Consider the following 16,691-nt stretch of genomic DNA (forward strand, 5'->3'; position numbering starts at 1 on the left):
CCAGAGAGTGTCAGATCAGGGAGGCCAATAAAAGAGTGTTTCAGGAAGGAAAGAGTTGTCGGCTATTGGAGGTGCCACCAAGAATTGAAGAAGGGAAGAGAAAAGGATTCTTCTTTCAAGTTCCTGCTGAAATTGGTGAGAGGCATTTCAGTAGAGTAGTAGAATGGCAATTCTTCAATAACTAGAACATTTAGTCAACTAGCCATAAATCTTATTCTGCAAATACTTCGGATAAATGAGATAGAAGCTAAGTGGCTCAAGGAAGTAATTAGGAGATGTCAAGATCGAATTCATATGCTTATAGCTTTGTAGCCCTCTGGTTCTTTGTTGTTTTAACAGGGACCAAAGCTTCAGTGAACATAAATTTCTAGGCTGCTTTGACACTTCTCCATTGTTCAAATATCAATATCAACCTCAAGCTCAAGAGACAGGTACAACTAAATTTTTCCAATTATTGTTTATTAATATGTACAGCAAACAATTATAATATCAGGTACCTTTTGAATATTGACTAAGTTAAGGCCCTATATAATACACATGCATTAAACAATTTATTCCTAGTATTATTTCCAATTTGAAGATGAATAAATTAAGGCTTAGAGAAGGTACCTAGCTTTTCCATAATTAGCAGAGTCAAGACATGAAGCCATGATGGTCACCACTGTGCCAAACTACTAATTTATCAACCAATAGAAATCACTTTTGGTTAAAAATATAACCATGGATTTCTCTAAAAATCAGATAAATATTTATGAGTTCATTCCTTTGAAATAGAATTAATTTCTTTAACAGTTACCAACTGACTTGAAATAATAGCTAGGATAATTTTGCAAAGTCATATGAGGATTGGGACTATATCTAGATGAGAGAATTCAAAAGAAATAAGGCTTAAAACCAGCTGTTTGATATTTAGAACTACACATACAGTTTTAATATTGCAATTGCCACTTCTAGCTATTCATCCAGAAAGATCTGAAATCTTGAATTAATTTTAAAATGCTGATCTTAGGGTATTTGGCACACACAGAATACCAAAGAAGATGGTGGCTTTAGTTTTTTTCCAGTGTCTACCGATAGAATTTAGACACTGGTATAATGAATTCTTTTATATTTGACTCTTGATTAAACTTTGAATGATGGCACACAAGTGATATAGCATTTATTTGCATATTTAGACCTCTTAGAATAGCTATTTTAATAATACTGCAATTACCAAATACACTGAGGGAGCCATTATATTTTCACTTGCAATTTATTTCCACATTAGTTGCTTCACTAAAAAAATTAAATGATGTTTAAGTTTTCCATTACAGGGGTCCTATTTACTAAATCTTTTATTTCAGTACCAAAGGAGTAGAAGTGTACATTCAGAAAGACAAACAATTATTGGAGGTAATACATAAATATTAAATATGATGTCAATGGCAGGCTCAGGTGAGGTAGACATTGCATGTATTCATTTTTTCTTTATAAACATAAGGCAAGATTACTTTTCACATGGGCAGTAATCACTTCAGTAACAGTGATTATTCAATCCAATAACAATGTAGTTAAGTTTATAGAAAACATGACATCAGTTAAGCCAAAATATGTAAAACTGATATTCAGAAGAAAAAACAGAATTGTGAATAATATAATTATATTTTAATAATATGAATCATTGTATATTATACAATGCAAAAAGCATGGGCAACTTAAACAACTGGATTAAAAAAATGGGCAAAGGAGGCTGGGCATGGTGGCTCATGCCTGTAATCCAGCACTTTGGAAGGCCAAGGTGGGCAGATCACGAGGTCAAGAGTTCAAGACCAGCCTTGCCCCATCTCTACTAAAAATACAAAAATTAGCTGGGCATAGTGGCACGTGCCTGTAATCCCAGCTACTTGAGAGACTGAGGCAGGAGAATTGCTGAACCAGGACCCGGGAAGTGAAGGTTGCAGTGAGCCGAGATCGCGCCACTGCACTCTAGCCTGGGCTACAGAGCGAAACTGTGTCTCCGAAAAATAAATAAATAAATAAAAGGGCAAAGGGCAAAGGAGTTGAATAGACATGTCTCCAAAGAAGATATACAAATGATCGGTAAGCACCTGAAAAGATGTTCAACATCACTAATACTTAGGGAGATGCAAATCAAATGCACAGTGAGATACCATCTGACACCCATTAGGATAGTAATTATACATATATATTTATTTCTTTTATTTATTTATTTATTTATTTATTTATTTATTTATTTTTGAGATGGAGTGTCACTCTGTCACCCAGGCTGGAGTGCAGTGGCACAATCTCAGCTCACTGCAACCTCCACCTCCCGGGTTCAAGTGATTCTCCTGCCTCAGCCTTCCGAATAGCTGGGACTATAGGCTCCCGCCACCATGCCTGACTAATTTTTTTATATTTTTAGTAGAGAAGGGGTTTCACCATGTTGGCCAGGATGGTCTCAATCTCTTTACCTTGTGATCGCCCGCCTCGGCCTTCCAAAGTGCTGGGATTACAGGCGTGAGCCACCACGCCCGGCCTATATATATATTTTTTAAAAGACAAAATAGCAAGCATTATCTAGGATATGGAGAAATTGGAGCCCTTGTGCATTGTTAGTAAGAATGAAAATCGTGCAGCTGTTATAGAAAACAGTAGTCTGGTTTCTCAGAAAATTAAAAATAGAATTATTGTATTGTTAACAATTTTACTTCTGATTCTGGGTATATACCCAAAAGAATTGAAAGCAGGGACTCAAACAGATATTTGTATATCCATGTTCATAGCAGTATTGTTCACAATAGCCAAAAGATGCGAGCAACCCAAATGTCTATTGATGGATGAACAGACAAAATGTGGTATATATGTACAATGAAATATTATTCAGCTTTAAAAGAGGAGGAAGTTCTGAAACAATGTGCAACATGACGAACCTTTAGGACATATGTTAAGTGAAATAAAGTCATACAGATACAAATACTGAATGATTCCACTTATATGAAGTACCTAGATTAGTCAAAATCATAGAGAAAGAAAGTAGAATGAAGGCTGCTTGGAGTTGGGGGAGAGGAAAATGGGAAATTATTTTTTAATGAGCACAGAGTTTCAGTTTTGCAAAATGAAAAAAGTTCTGCAGATGGCAGGGATGGTTGCACAGCAATATGAATTTATTTAATTCCACTGAACTTTGTATTTAAAAATGGTTATGAATATAAATTTTATATTGTGTGTATTTGACCACAATTTTTAAAAATAAAAAAGTGTCAGTGTAAGTGTAGTTGCTTAAAAAAATTTAAAAGCAGAGAAAATTTAACTGATAAGAAGCTGTATCGACATCAATAACTAACTAGAAACTAATCTGAAAATCTTTTCAGAGCTCTTATCATACAGATTAAGGTATATATTGAGATACGCCATTGCATATATAATCATATTTCCTGTTATATGATGATATATGATGTAACGTTGGTTTTGCTTTGGTAACATTTTCTGGAGATGTTGAAAGGAGCTGCATACAATAAATTTGATTCAAATTTTGTTTTTCTGTTGCAGAGCCGTGGCCACTTGTTCACATGGTTTCAAGGCATAATGAGACTCACTGGCCCTTGGAAACTTTGGCTTTGGATGTCAATATTCCTGCTTCCTGCTTCCACTTCCGTGACCATTAGGGACAAGACAGGTATCCAGGCCAACTCTTTGCCTAATCACCAAATGTTATTTATAGCCTTTAAGTCATTAGAACAAATCTTGTTAAGATTGAAAAGGCCATAGATTAATGTACTATAACAGAATAAATTACAATTCATTGCTTTCTTCCATTGATCTTCCCATGATTCACATTAGGAATTCCTAAAATTACCTCACTTTTTTCATATCCATAGTATATTAGTCTATGTTTCCTTTCATCTTCAATATTTACAAGTATACATACATGCATGTGTGCCTCTGTGTGTATATATGACATTATGTATCTTTCCCTTTCTTCTTCAATAATTATTCAAGTTATAAGTATGGAAACTCATTACTAATTAGGATTAACAAGGACTTATCTAATCTTAATTAGGAAAAAGTGAAAAATCGGATAGGAGGTATGAAAGGAAATGTAGTTTAATTATATGTTCATTTTGTGGTATTTCAGATGAGGCAAACAAAAGGTTGACAGATCTTTAGAGCATCTTTTGAACTAAATAGACAATATTTGCAATTATTAAATGTATCAGTCTTTTCATAAATATTTCCAAAAGGCTTAAGGGCAATTTGAAATATTTACCTTCATCTCTGCTTTTTGAAATTGATTATGTGGTTAATTTGGAAGACTTTTCTTGAACATTGAGTGTGTATAAGTTACTTAGCTAAATGTAATTTATATTACAAGGTTGAATTAGACACATTGGAGAAGCCATTTGCTAGGGAAAGAGAAACTTCATCTCTCCTGTGCAAACGATCACATATAATGTATTCTGATGATAATCACATATGATTATGTACTCTGAGACTGTATTATTGTGCCTATTCTTTTGAATATTTTTTCAATAATTTTTGCTAAACAAGTATAAACGCACTCTAGAGAGACTTTTGAGTTTGAGACACACATAAAATATAATTACTCATAAAGATCTAACACATCATAGTCTTTCAGAGTGTTATGTAAGTCTTTATGATTTTTTATTATTTGGCAGAAGGTGCATTTCCTAAAATAATCCACATGAAAGTTTGAATATTCTGTTATTGTACAAAAGACATCCTGTGGCTGTCATACAATTTGGGGGGGAAACTCTTTCTTCAGTGGGAAATCAATCAGCTGTGACTCATGGCAACTATAACTATGTAAAAAAGGAAAAGATGTTAGAGCAGCGGAGTTTATTCTGATACTATTTCTACTCTTCTGAATTTGTCCTTTTTGTAAAGAAATATAGTAGGTAATGTGCTTTGCAATTTAATCTGATACGACAGGACTTTTTTAGTTAGAAGGAAGAATGAATCTTTGGTTGAATAGGGACAGTTTTTAGGCACATGCTAGTGGGTAGTAAATGTTCTTGATGATAGCAAAGATTTGAAGGACCTAAATAAATGGTTCTCCAATTTTAGCATGAAAAAGAATCACCTGACGTATTTGATGCCTGAGTCCTCCTATCGCATATTCCCATTTTGCAGGTCGTACTGGGGTGGGATTTGGTAATTTACGTCTTTAACAAGCTCCACAGATGAATCTAATGCAGGATTATCTGAGGAAAACTCTTAGAGAAACACTTACCTTTGGGATAATTAACAGACATTTTGGTTTTCTTTTTTCTTTTCGCCTGGTTACCTTGCATTTTATGCACCATTTTATGCCAAGTTCCTTTTTTTTGTTATTTTATTTTATTGTTTGCTTTTCGTAACTTTTTAAAATTGTGATAAGAACACTTAATATGAAGTCTGCCCTCTTAACAAATTTTTAAGTGTATAACACAGTACTGTTAATTATAAACACGGTATCATACAGCAGATGTCTAGAACGTAATCATCTTGCATAACTAACACTTCCCCATCTTGGGATTCCCCTGAATGTTTGCTTTTGTAGCTCTAGTATCTCAACTCTTTAATCAGGTTACATGATGTATAGGACTACCAAAATGCATATATTCTGATCCAATTTACTTTGCTGAATTAATCTTTTGAAAGATTTTCCCAACAGTGTGAATTCAAAATTAATTTGAAGTCTAACAAGATTCACTTAACATGAAGCATTAAGGGAAATTAATAAAAGAAAAAATTACGTTTATTTTTATCATGTTATTTGGTAGAGGGTGTTCGTAAAGCAACACGTACTGAGTGTGTGATGGAAATTGCTTAACCTCAAGTATCGTTTGCATTAATTGAAAATGTCAGCACAGCACTGTCAAAGGGATTATTGAAGAATATGACAAACTGGGCATGGCCTGGAAGGAGACCCTTCTTGTGTCTTGTGTATCTGGTTCACAGCGCAAGGTTCCCTTTTTAGTTTCCTCATGTGCAGACCTGTGCGTGTGGTCACTAACCATTTACCGGAGGGAAGTGATTACATCTAAAAATAAAATATAACAAATCTGAGAGAGAGTCTAGGGTTTCAGGGCTGGAGTCTGTGAAGTTGTCAACAGTTTACTATTAAACCTAAATATATGACGGATAGACTGGACCTTTTAATTGCTGTACCTTAACTCTATGGTTTGTTTAATAGTTACCTGGAATTGTCGCAGTTGGGACAGAATTTAAGAGTAATATGGAGAGATTCAATAATAACTTGAATTTTAAAATTTTGAAGGTATTAGGAATTCAGTCATTTCATATTCTTTCATCAATTTGCCTATTATATTGAGGTCATGGGATAAGGTATGTTTGTTTATTTTCCCACTGCAAATGAACTTCCATTTGAATGTGACAGTTTCAGCTCAGTTACTTGTCAAAAGAAGGTGGGGAAGAGAATTGTGTTAAAATATATACAATGCTAGAAAATCCCAAAACTTGCTTTAATTAGTTGCTTAAAACTCTTTCCTCTAATATAGACTATGTATCAAATAATTAAAGTTTCATCTACTTTCTTTAATCTGTTCTAAGGCAAAAGTACTATATCATCATAAAAAGCAATAAGAAACAGAAAACCAGAGTTTAAAAAAACAGGCTAAATAAATAGAAATGACAGAATGCTTTTTAAATAACACATTTTCCTTTCATTATGATAAATCTTCAGTTTAAGTGTCCAGATTGACTTGATTATACATTTAAATTTAGGCCTGTAACTATTCATATAAGCCCTTCTAAGGTAGTTTTCTATTAATTACAAAGAATTACGAGGGAAAAAACCTATTATTCCAAAATGTGGCTTTTACTAGTTCGCAAACACTTCACGCTTAAACTCAGAGTAAAATGTATGCTGTTATATAGAGAATTTTATTTTGTGTTTTTAAGAAATTTTGTGTTCAACATTGGTACCATGTAAAAATCCTTCATTGACAAATGTACTTTGTAACTCCTAAATTTTGAAAGTGGAGGAAAGCTTCACAATGATTAGATAAATAATGTAGCTTCTAACTAGGTATTTTCCTTTGGAAGAATTGGACATTTAAGCAGAGGCATGAAGGCAGTGTGAGGGCAAGTCACGTGAACACTGGAAAGCAGTCACTTGGTCCCCAGGCTCTGAGGCGGGGGCATGCTTGGCATATGGGAGAAATAGCAAGAAAAACTGGGAGACTGGAGCCGTGTGAATGAGTGGGAGGAGGTGTGAGGGTACATGCTCCTGAGAAATGCATCTGTGCTTTCTGTGTTGTCAAAATCTGATTTCTAAGCCTGCAAGGTCAAAGGCTAGACCTTGGACACTGGTAAATTCACCAAAGCAATAAATCCTGTCCTGTGAGACCTCTTGGAAGATGGTCAACCTTTGCCATGTAGGACCCTTCCTGGATATCAGGTGGACAGGCAGGCTTCTGAATGTATGCCCCTCATTACCTCTTGGAAGCCTTATGTCACAGTTAATTGAATATTGTCATATTGTATTATTCATGATGCATTGTTATTAAAGTACAGATGTGTGGAGATATGTGCATTTTAGCAAAGTTAAAATATAAATTACATCTTGACCAGACAAATTATGTTTTCTTTCCCTGCAATTAGCAAACTGGTGTATAATATAAGTAATACAAGAACCCTCACTAAACTGCAAAGAGTATAACAGAACTCGTTTACATTTATTTTGCATGATGACTATAACTTTGATTTTCCCATTTGTTTTTGTATTACCCAAGGAATGACCTCATCCCCTGGCTTTTCCTAAGGCCAGAAGCCTCTGTGTCCAGAGAGCAACTAGTCCATTTTCAGTCTGAGTATGAGCAGTATACACAGATCTTTCAGGTATTAAATCAGTTGAAGAAACAAAACATTAAAATAATGGATTTTAGCTGATCTGAGCCTCTTAGCCATTCGAGAGGAGAAAAAAGGAATTCAACATACTTTCAGGGAATAATAATAAAAAAAAAAGTGTAAAAGAGGGATTTCAACATACCTTTGATGAATACTGTATTAAACTGAAGATTTATATGAATGGGTATAGAAAGTATCAGACCTGGCCAGGCTCGGTGGCTCACGCCTGTAATCCCAGCACTTTGGGAGGCCGAGGCAGGCAGATTGCCTGAGGTCAGGAGTTCGAGACCAGCCTGGCCAGCATGGTGAAATCCTGTGTCTACTAAAAATATAAAAATTAGCTGCACGTGGTGGCAGGCGCCTATAATCCCAACTACTTGGGAGGCTGAGGCAGGAGAATCACTTGAACCCAGGAGGCAGAGGTTGCAGTGAGCCGAGATCACGCCATTACACTCCAGCCTGGGCGACAGAGCAAGACTTCGTCTCAAAAAAAAAAAAAAAAGTATAAGACCAATGAGAGGAAAAATGTTTAACAAAAGATGTGATGTTATCTTAAGATTAGAATGCCTAGCAATACAATAGGAGGTCAAACCAGTAGGATAAAACAGAGATTAAGGGGAAAAGTGATTTTCTGTGTGTGTGTTTAAGCACATGTTTAAAACTGAGAGTGGGAGCATAATGCACTTCTACTAAAGAATGAAGATCATTTCTTAGGTATGCTATTATTTTGTTTAAAATATGTATTTAAGAAGCAATGTTCAATACAGAGGGGGAAAAGTTGGTTATAGGACACTTGTGTTTTCTTTCCACTCTACCATTGAGTGGCTGGCTTTGTGATCTTAACTCCTCTTGGATGACTATGTTCTTAGGTGCTCAGGATTCTAATTTTTGGAAGGAGAAGGGGTAAACATCTTTTTTAAAGTATGTATTTTCTTTGTAGGTAATCTAGATAAAATAATGATATACCCAAATATGATCTAGCTGCCTTCCTTTGCCTCTTTTCTCTCTTTTTTTTTTTTTCAGACTGAGTCTCACTCTGTTGCCCAAGCTGGAGTGTAGTGGCGCGATCTTGGCTCACTGCAACCTCCGCCTCTGCCTCCCAGGTTCAAGCGATTCTCTTGCCTCAGCCTCCCAAGTGGATAGGACTATAGGCATGTGCCACCACACCTGGCTAATTTTTTGTATTTTCAGTAGAGATGGGGTTTCACCATGTTGGTCAGGCTGGTCTCGAACTCCTGACCTCAAATGATCTGCCCACCTTGGCCTCCCAAAGTGCTGGGATTATAGGCGTGAGCCACCGTGCTGGGCCCCTTTGGCTCTTTTCAATACCCCCCGCCAACTCTGTAAGTTGCCCAGGTCGGTCCTTCAAGCCAAATCAGGAGGAAAGTGGGGCTGATAGTTATTAACATCTTAGTATGAATTTGTTAGAAACATTTGCATTTGCTTTTGAAAAAGATCTGTTAAGGTTCTCTAAGCAGTGCATCTTTTAAAAAAATTACAAACATTTAAAAAATAAATTTTATTGTGTATATTTGAGGTCTATAGCATATTATGGGATGGATATAATTAAATGACTACTGTAGGGAACAGAATAACACACCTATCACCTCACATAGTTACTTATTTTTGTAATGAGTGGCTAAATCTTATTTAATGAAAATCTCAAATGCAATACAATTTTATTGTATTTTGTTAGTCCTTATGTTGCACATTCCATCTCTAGATACATTTATCCTACATATCTGCTATTTTGTATCCTTTGAAGTGCATTGCTCCATTTCCTCCCCACCTCACACCAGTGATAAATGCTCTTTTATTCTCTATCTCTGTGTATTTAAGCTCTTTTAAAAAATATTCCACATGTGAGATCACACAATATTTTTTTTTCCTGTGTCTGGCTTATTTCACTTAGCATACTGTCCTTAAGGTCTATCTATCCTGTGGCACATGGAAGGATTTTGTTTTTTTAAGGCTGAATAATGTTCCATTGGATAAAATGTCTAAATGTAATAACAAAAACCATAAAACTCCCAGAAGCGGTTATGGGGGAATAGTTCCCCAACATTGACCTTGGCAGTCATTTTTGGATATCACATGAAAATCTCAGGCTACAAAAGTGGAAGTAAATAAATGGGACTAAGTCAAACTAAAACACTTATACACAGTGAAGGAAGTAATCAACAAAGTGAAAAGACAACCTATGGGCTGGGAAAAAATAATTGCAAACTACTTATCTGATGGTTAATATACGAAATTTTTAAAGTATTTTTAAAAGTCAATTTCAGTAAAACAAATAATCTGATTTAAAAATGGACAAAGGATCAAAATACATATTTCTACAAAAAAGAGATAAAAATGTCCAACAGGTATATGAAAAAGTGCTCAAAATTACTAATCATAAAGGAAATGCAAATCAAACCACCATGAGACATTACCTCATACCTATAAGGATAGCTATTATCAAAAAGACAAGACATAACACAAACGTGGCAAGGATATGGAGAAAAGAGAACTCTAGCACACTGTTGGTGGGGATGTGGATTGGTATAGCCATTATGGAAAACAGTATGGAGGTTCTGAAGAAATTAAAAATAGAACTATCATATGATCCAGCAACCCCTCTTTTGGGTCTACATCCAAAAAAGATGAAATCCCTACCTTGTGAAGATATATCTGCACCCCCATATTCATTGCAACATTATTCACAATAGCTAAGACATGGAAACAACCTAAATGCTCATGGATGGATGAATGGAAAAAGCAGTGCATTTTTTTTTTGTGGTGAAATTTTAGTCATTACTTTTGCAATGGTCCAGAGAGCCTTTGAAATGACACGGTGCTTTGCCTCTGTCTACTTGACATAATATTTGGATATTTGAGTCTTTTCTGTAGTTCTTCAAAATACATGCACATTTACTCAAAAGTGCTCTTTACTTTATATTAAAATATGTATTTTAATACTTAAAGAAATGAACATCTCCACCTTGAGATAGCTATTTGCACTGCCTTGCCATTTTTGTGCAATGAATCCATAATATTCATGTATTCAGATTATTGTGCCTTAAATCTTACACCTAAATAATTCACATTTAGTTTTATTTTTTTTTCAGCTTTTCACCACAAAGCATGTATGCTAAAGATATGAAATGGCATTTGATTTTTATAAAGGCTTTTAGTGTAGAAAGACTTTCAGAAATGTTGCTAGAAATGTTGAATTCCGTTCATTTCAAAGTGATATGTTTATTACTTTGAAATCATCATATATTTGCTAAGTCCTCAGATGAATTTAAATAAGATATATACTGTTTCCAACTTAGCAATAAGCCAACCAAAGTTGTCATAATGGAAAGCCCCTTTCCACTATCTTGAGACTTGTTTTGCTAATCACCTACTGGGGCTTCCCTACATACATTGTGAGTAATTTAATCTTATTTATTATGGTTACATAGTCACTCGTACTCATTATAAAAATATAATAAGAATGGAGTTTTTGAGTTTTTCAAGAGTCATTTTTAGCTTAAATTATTTTCTCATAGAGATGCTATTTTCCTCCTTTTGTTGAGATATGACACACATCAAAGTTGACAAATCTTAGTGCACAGTGCAGTGAATTTCTACGGTTATATTTATACCCCTGTGTAACTACTACTCAGACCTAAATACGCATTCTCAAAACCCCAGAAGCCTTCTGTGTACCTGCTCCTAGTTAACATTTCACCAAGGTAGCCGCCACACTGACACAGATTAGTTGTATAATCTCTAGAATTTTGTATAAATGGAATTACACAGTATGTATTAATGTTGCAGGACTTTTCCTTAGTTCAGCTAAAGATGAGTTCCTTGTCCCATGGCCATGAAAATTCAGGGTCACAGACAATTTGAATAGTGAGTAAGACAGGGTTTTATTGGGTGAAAAGGAAGGAAAGGGGGAAACAGGAACTCTCGCTAGGGTTAGGCCAGAGTCCCTGCTAGAGCACTTCCCACCAGGCTGATTGAATCCCAGGTTCCACACAGGAAAGAGGATGGGCCAGGCTCCTCCCTCTAAAAAGGGTTTGAAGTTCCCAAGGCTCCACCTCAGTGGGCAGCCTGGTTGGAATTTCTCCAAGGACCCCCTCTCACCTGGCTGTCTCATTCCTCCCTCTGAAGAAGTACATCTAATTGCCGTTAAATTAAGGATAAGGATGAAGACCAATCTTAACTTCTTCCTGCTGACAGATGTGCTGTTTTGGGGAAATGGCAGGTGGAGCTCCCTCAGAGGCCTATCTAAGGTTTCCCAGCAGAAAGGGCCATTGTCAGAGGCTCCAGTTGCATTACCATTTAGAGTTTGATGGCCTGAAGGCAAGAACAGACAAAGCCGGTTATTAGAAAACACGTATCAAAATGAAACAAGGGGAGGGATAAGGACAGCTCAAAAATTCCAAGGCCTTTTACCAGTTTGCACAGGGAGAGGGAGGCCAAACACCCAACTAGCAAAAAAAAAATACTTTACCCTTTTGCCAGCATGTTGGGCTTCTGGGTTCCCTCCCTGAGTCCAATCCTAAGCCAACTAGTTTAAGGTTTGGGAAATTAACTCTTTTTAGTTTGAAGGATGCATTTAAGGGGACTGTCCCCTAGTACAAAGACACAATTACCTATCAGTGAAGAGAGGACAGAGGAGAAGAAAGGAAAAAAAAAGAGAGCACCTGTAATCCCATCACTTTGGGAGGCCGAGGTGGGCGGATTGCCTGAGGGTCAGAAGTTGGAGACCAGTCTGGCCAACATGGTGAAACCCATCTACACTAAAATTACAAAAAAGTTAGCCGGGCGTGGTGGCTTGTGCCTGTAATCCCAGCTACTCAGGAGGCTGAGTCAGGGGAATTGCTTGAGTTGTAGTGAGCTGAGATCGCGCCACTGCACTCCATCCTGGGCGACAGAGTGAGACTCTAGCTCAAAAAAAAAAAAAAGCAGTGCTCCCATTTTTTCTTGTTTATTCACACTTCCGTATTATTTTTGTTTTATTCGTGTCCAGTGTTACTTTACCTATTTTTTGTTAACTAATGTTTTTTTCCCCAACCTGATATACTTGATATTCCTTTGTCAGATGTATTGGCAAAGTATGATGTGTACAGGGGGGCTGAGGGGAGCTAGTAACAAGGAAACAAAGAGACTTTCTTTTTTAAGAAGCCTTTTTTAAAAAATGCAAAATGCCTAAAGGCTCTGTTTTGATTCATTTATGAAAAGAAAACAAGCCAGTTCTGTATCTATGGTATATTGTTGCTCTTTATCTTCCCCAACTCTAACCTTGAGGAAAGAACTGCCATGAGCTTTGTCACCTTTTGTAAAGAAAATTATTTTTCTTAACGCATGTTGGAGAAGACTGCTAAATAGAACTTGTATCAGACTAGACAGATTTTAATCGTGACTTTACATGTAATAATGATAGTAATTTCATGTATGATAATTCTGAAGATATGAAGAAATAGGAAAACCAAAGCGGGAAAAATGTGCAAGTGATATGTTACAATTTCTCAGGAGACACCACTTGCCCTTGTTCTCTTTTTATCTCACTCACTATGTGATCTCATCTCTCCCGTGGTTTTGAGAGGTGAAGCCAGCTGGACTTCCTGGGTCAAGTGGGGACTTGGAGAACTTTTCTGTCTAGCTAAAGGATGATAAATGCACCAATCAGCACTCTGTAAAAATGCACTAATCTGCGCTCTGTGTCTAGCTAAAGGATTGTAAATGCACCAATCAGCACTCTGTAAAAACGCACCAATCAGTGCTCTGTGTCTAGCTAAAGGACTGTAAATGCACCAATCCGTGCTCTGTGTCTAGCTAAAGGATTGTAAATGCACCAATCAGCTATCTGTAAAAACGCACCAATCAGCGCTCTGTGTCTAAAGGATTGTAAACACACCAATCAGTACTCTGTAAAATGGACCAATCAGCACTCTGTAAAATGGACCAATCAGCAGGATGTGGGTGGGGAAAAATAAGGGAATAAAAGCTGGCCACCCCAGCCAGCAGTGGCAACCCGCTGGGGTCCCCTTCCACACGGTGGAAGCTTTGTTCTTTCACTCTTCACAATAAATCTCGCTGCTGCTCACTCTTTGAGTCCGCACCACCTTTAAGAGCTGTAACACTTGCCGCGAAGGTCCACGGCTTCATTCTTGAAGTCAATGAGACCACAAACCCACCAGAAGGAAGAAACCCTGGACACATCGGAAGGAACAAACTCCAGACACACCATCTTTAAGAGCTGTAACACTCACTGCGAAGGTCTGCAGCTTCATTCTTGAAGTCAGCGAGACCAAGAACCCACTGGAAGGAACCAACTCCGGACACAGTTTTACATAGGATTTATATGTCGGTCACTCCCAAATGTACTTCACAGCCCTCACCTCTCTTTTGAATTCCATTCCTAACTGTCTATTTGATAACTCCATCATTTCAATTTCTTAATGGCACGTCAGATTTAACATTTCTAATTTCTCCTCTTTCCCACTACAGATTAACTTACTCCTTGCTAAGTTTTCTTTTATTTTTCTAGTGGGATTTATTTCAGTCAACTAATCTCCCTCCTCCCTACATTCAGTCCCTTATCATCTCCTGTTGGTTCTTGTATCTCTCAATTCCTTCACATGAAATTGAAGATGTTTTCCATTTTCAGTGTCATCTCTAGTCCAAGCTACCATCATATCTGGCATCACAGAGTGTGGCCGTATGACTAAGTTTACCAGGTAAAATACAGGATGCCCAGTTAAATTTGAAGTTTAAACAATAAATACTTTTTTAGTATAAGTATGTTCCAAATATTGCGTGGGACATACTTGTACTAAAAATATTTTTATTTATCTGACATTCACATTTAACTGGGAATCCTGTATTTTATTAGCTATGTTTGGTAATTTTATATATGTGACAGAGAAGAGGTTATTTATTACACAGAGTGGTCAGGGAAGGCTGCCCTCCAACCTCACTGGGCAGGCTGGTTGGAGTTTCTCCAAAGACCCACTCCCACCTGGCTGTCTCATTCCTCCCTCTAAAAAAGTACATCTAATTGCTGTTACATTAAGGATAAGGATGAAGACTGATCTCAATTTCTTCCTGCTGACAGGGGGTGCTGTTTTGGGGAAACGGAAGTCGGAGCTCCCTCAGAGGCCTATCTAAGGGTTCCTAGCAGAAGGGGCCATTGTCAGAGGCTCCAGTTGCATGACCATTTGGAGTTTGATGGCCTGAAGGCAAGAACAGACAAACCTGGTTATTAGAAAACACGTATCAACATGAAACAAGGGGAGGGATAAGGACAGCTCAAAAATTCCAAGGCCTTTTACCAGTTTGCACAGGGAGAGGGAGGCCAAACACCTAACTAGCAAAAAAAAAAAAAAAATTTTACCCTTTTGCCAGCATGTTGGGCTTCTGGATTCCTTTTCCCTGAGCCCAATCCTAAGCCAACTAGTTTAAGATTTGGGAAATTAACTCTTTCTAGTTTGAAGGATGCATCTGAGGGGACTGTCCCATAGTGCAGAGACACAATTACCTATCAGTGAAGAGAGGACAGATGAGAAGAAAGGAAAATAAGAGGGCACCTTTTAAAGGAGTCCCAGGGATTCAGGATGCATTTGAAAGGGGTACAGACTAAAGATGAATGGCTACCCATCTAGAATGAGGGGAGCAGGCATGCCTGGTTTTCTTCTCTTCCTAGCAGATACCTGGGGTACATGAGGGAGAGAGGGAAGAATGTCCTCTTTCCCTCTTCCATCCTTGCATTCCCAAGTCACAGCGACCTTGGCAGCTGCCACCATGAGTGCCAAAGTGACTTTCACCCATGAAACAGGGAGGACCTAGAGAATAGGAATTATCCACTCTCACCTATGCCTCTATCCCCCCAACTGTCAGTAGCTTTGGAGTTCCCTACACTTCATTTATGCCATGGATATTAATGTGGCCTTTATCCATGAAACAGGAAGCTTGGGGTTGGCTTAATCAGCAGGAATCAGCTGCACATGCTTACCTGCACTGTACCTTTTAACTTCCATTATTGTCTGCCTCTGGATCCCTCAGATCCATTTTTCTATCCTAGGGCTTTGACCCAAAGCTTAGAATTGAGTCTGGGATGAAAATTTGCCTTGAGGGGGTTGCATGGACTCCTTATCATAAGCTGAATGCTAAGTTAAAACTGTGGAACTGAGTCCTCCTCCAACAAGGGAGGGGAAAGGATGTCTTGTGAGACACCCAGATAACTGGTAGCTATAGTTATGCTTGCTAAGATTTGGGTGCATGGTACTTGGCTTTGGTTAGCTTTCTTGATCTTACTTTCCCAAAAAGGAAACCTCTGAGTGATGGGTATCCTATTTATCCCAATTGCCTGGCAGGATTTGCAGGATAATTGCTCAGAACTAGAATATTGATCCAGATTTCTACATTACCCATCCCTTTTGTTCTTTCTGAGCTGCAGCTGGAGACTGCTGGTTGGTTCACAGGAACAAGCAGGGTTAGCCTAAAATGTAAGCAAAAACTTAAAAACAACTAGTGAGTTTAGAATTTAATGACAAATATATGATACATGATTTCTCTCCCTCTGGTCCTCATTTTTGTTAAAAAAACAAATCATCATAGGGCTGAGTGGCTTGCAAAATACTTTACTTTTATACTTGGCCTGATTATTTGCAAAAATACAGCAAGCATAATTATTTTTACATAGGTTTTTTGGATTGGCTTTGATGGAACTCTGTTCCCCAAGGAATCTCAGATAAGACCTTTTAAAGCTGAGCCCAGCCATGGGTTTATCCTCAAATACCTGTAAGTTGAGTGATCCTCTCCTCTTAAGGTCCCATAATAAACTTGGAGCTCCTAGA

General features: G+C 37.3%; 1 protein-coding gene across 5 annotated transcripts in view; it reads left to right on the forward strand.

Moving 5' to 3' along the window:
* The window catches only part of COL19A1 (collagen type XIX alpha 1 chain), a 356,800-nt gene that overhangs the window by 9,830 nt on the left and 330,279 nt on the right, over positions 1 to 16,691 (forward strand). For 4 of the 5 annotated variants that reach the window (XM_054492353.2, XM_054492351.2, XM_063666306.1 and 1 more), the window contains exon 2: positions 3,532 to 3,658. In XM_054492353.2, the coding sequence (XP_054348328.2) occupies positions 3,532 to 3,658 (127 nt within the window). Of the gene's footprint in view, positions 1 to 363; positions 432 to 3,531; positions 3,659 to 16,691 lie in introns of those variants that run through there. The other variant, XM_063666304.1, reaches the window with a different exon arrangement.

The sequence above is a fragment of the Pongo pygmaeus genome, chromosome 5 (genome assembly GCF_028885625.2).
Source record: "Pongo pygmaeus isolate AG05252 chromosome 5, NHGRI_mPonPyg2-v2.0_pri, whole genome shotgun sequence".
Classification (NCBI taxonomy): domain Eukaryota; kingdom Metazoa; phylum Chordata; class Mammalia; order Primates; family Hominidae; genus Pongo; species Pongo pygmaeus.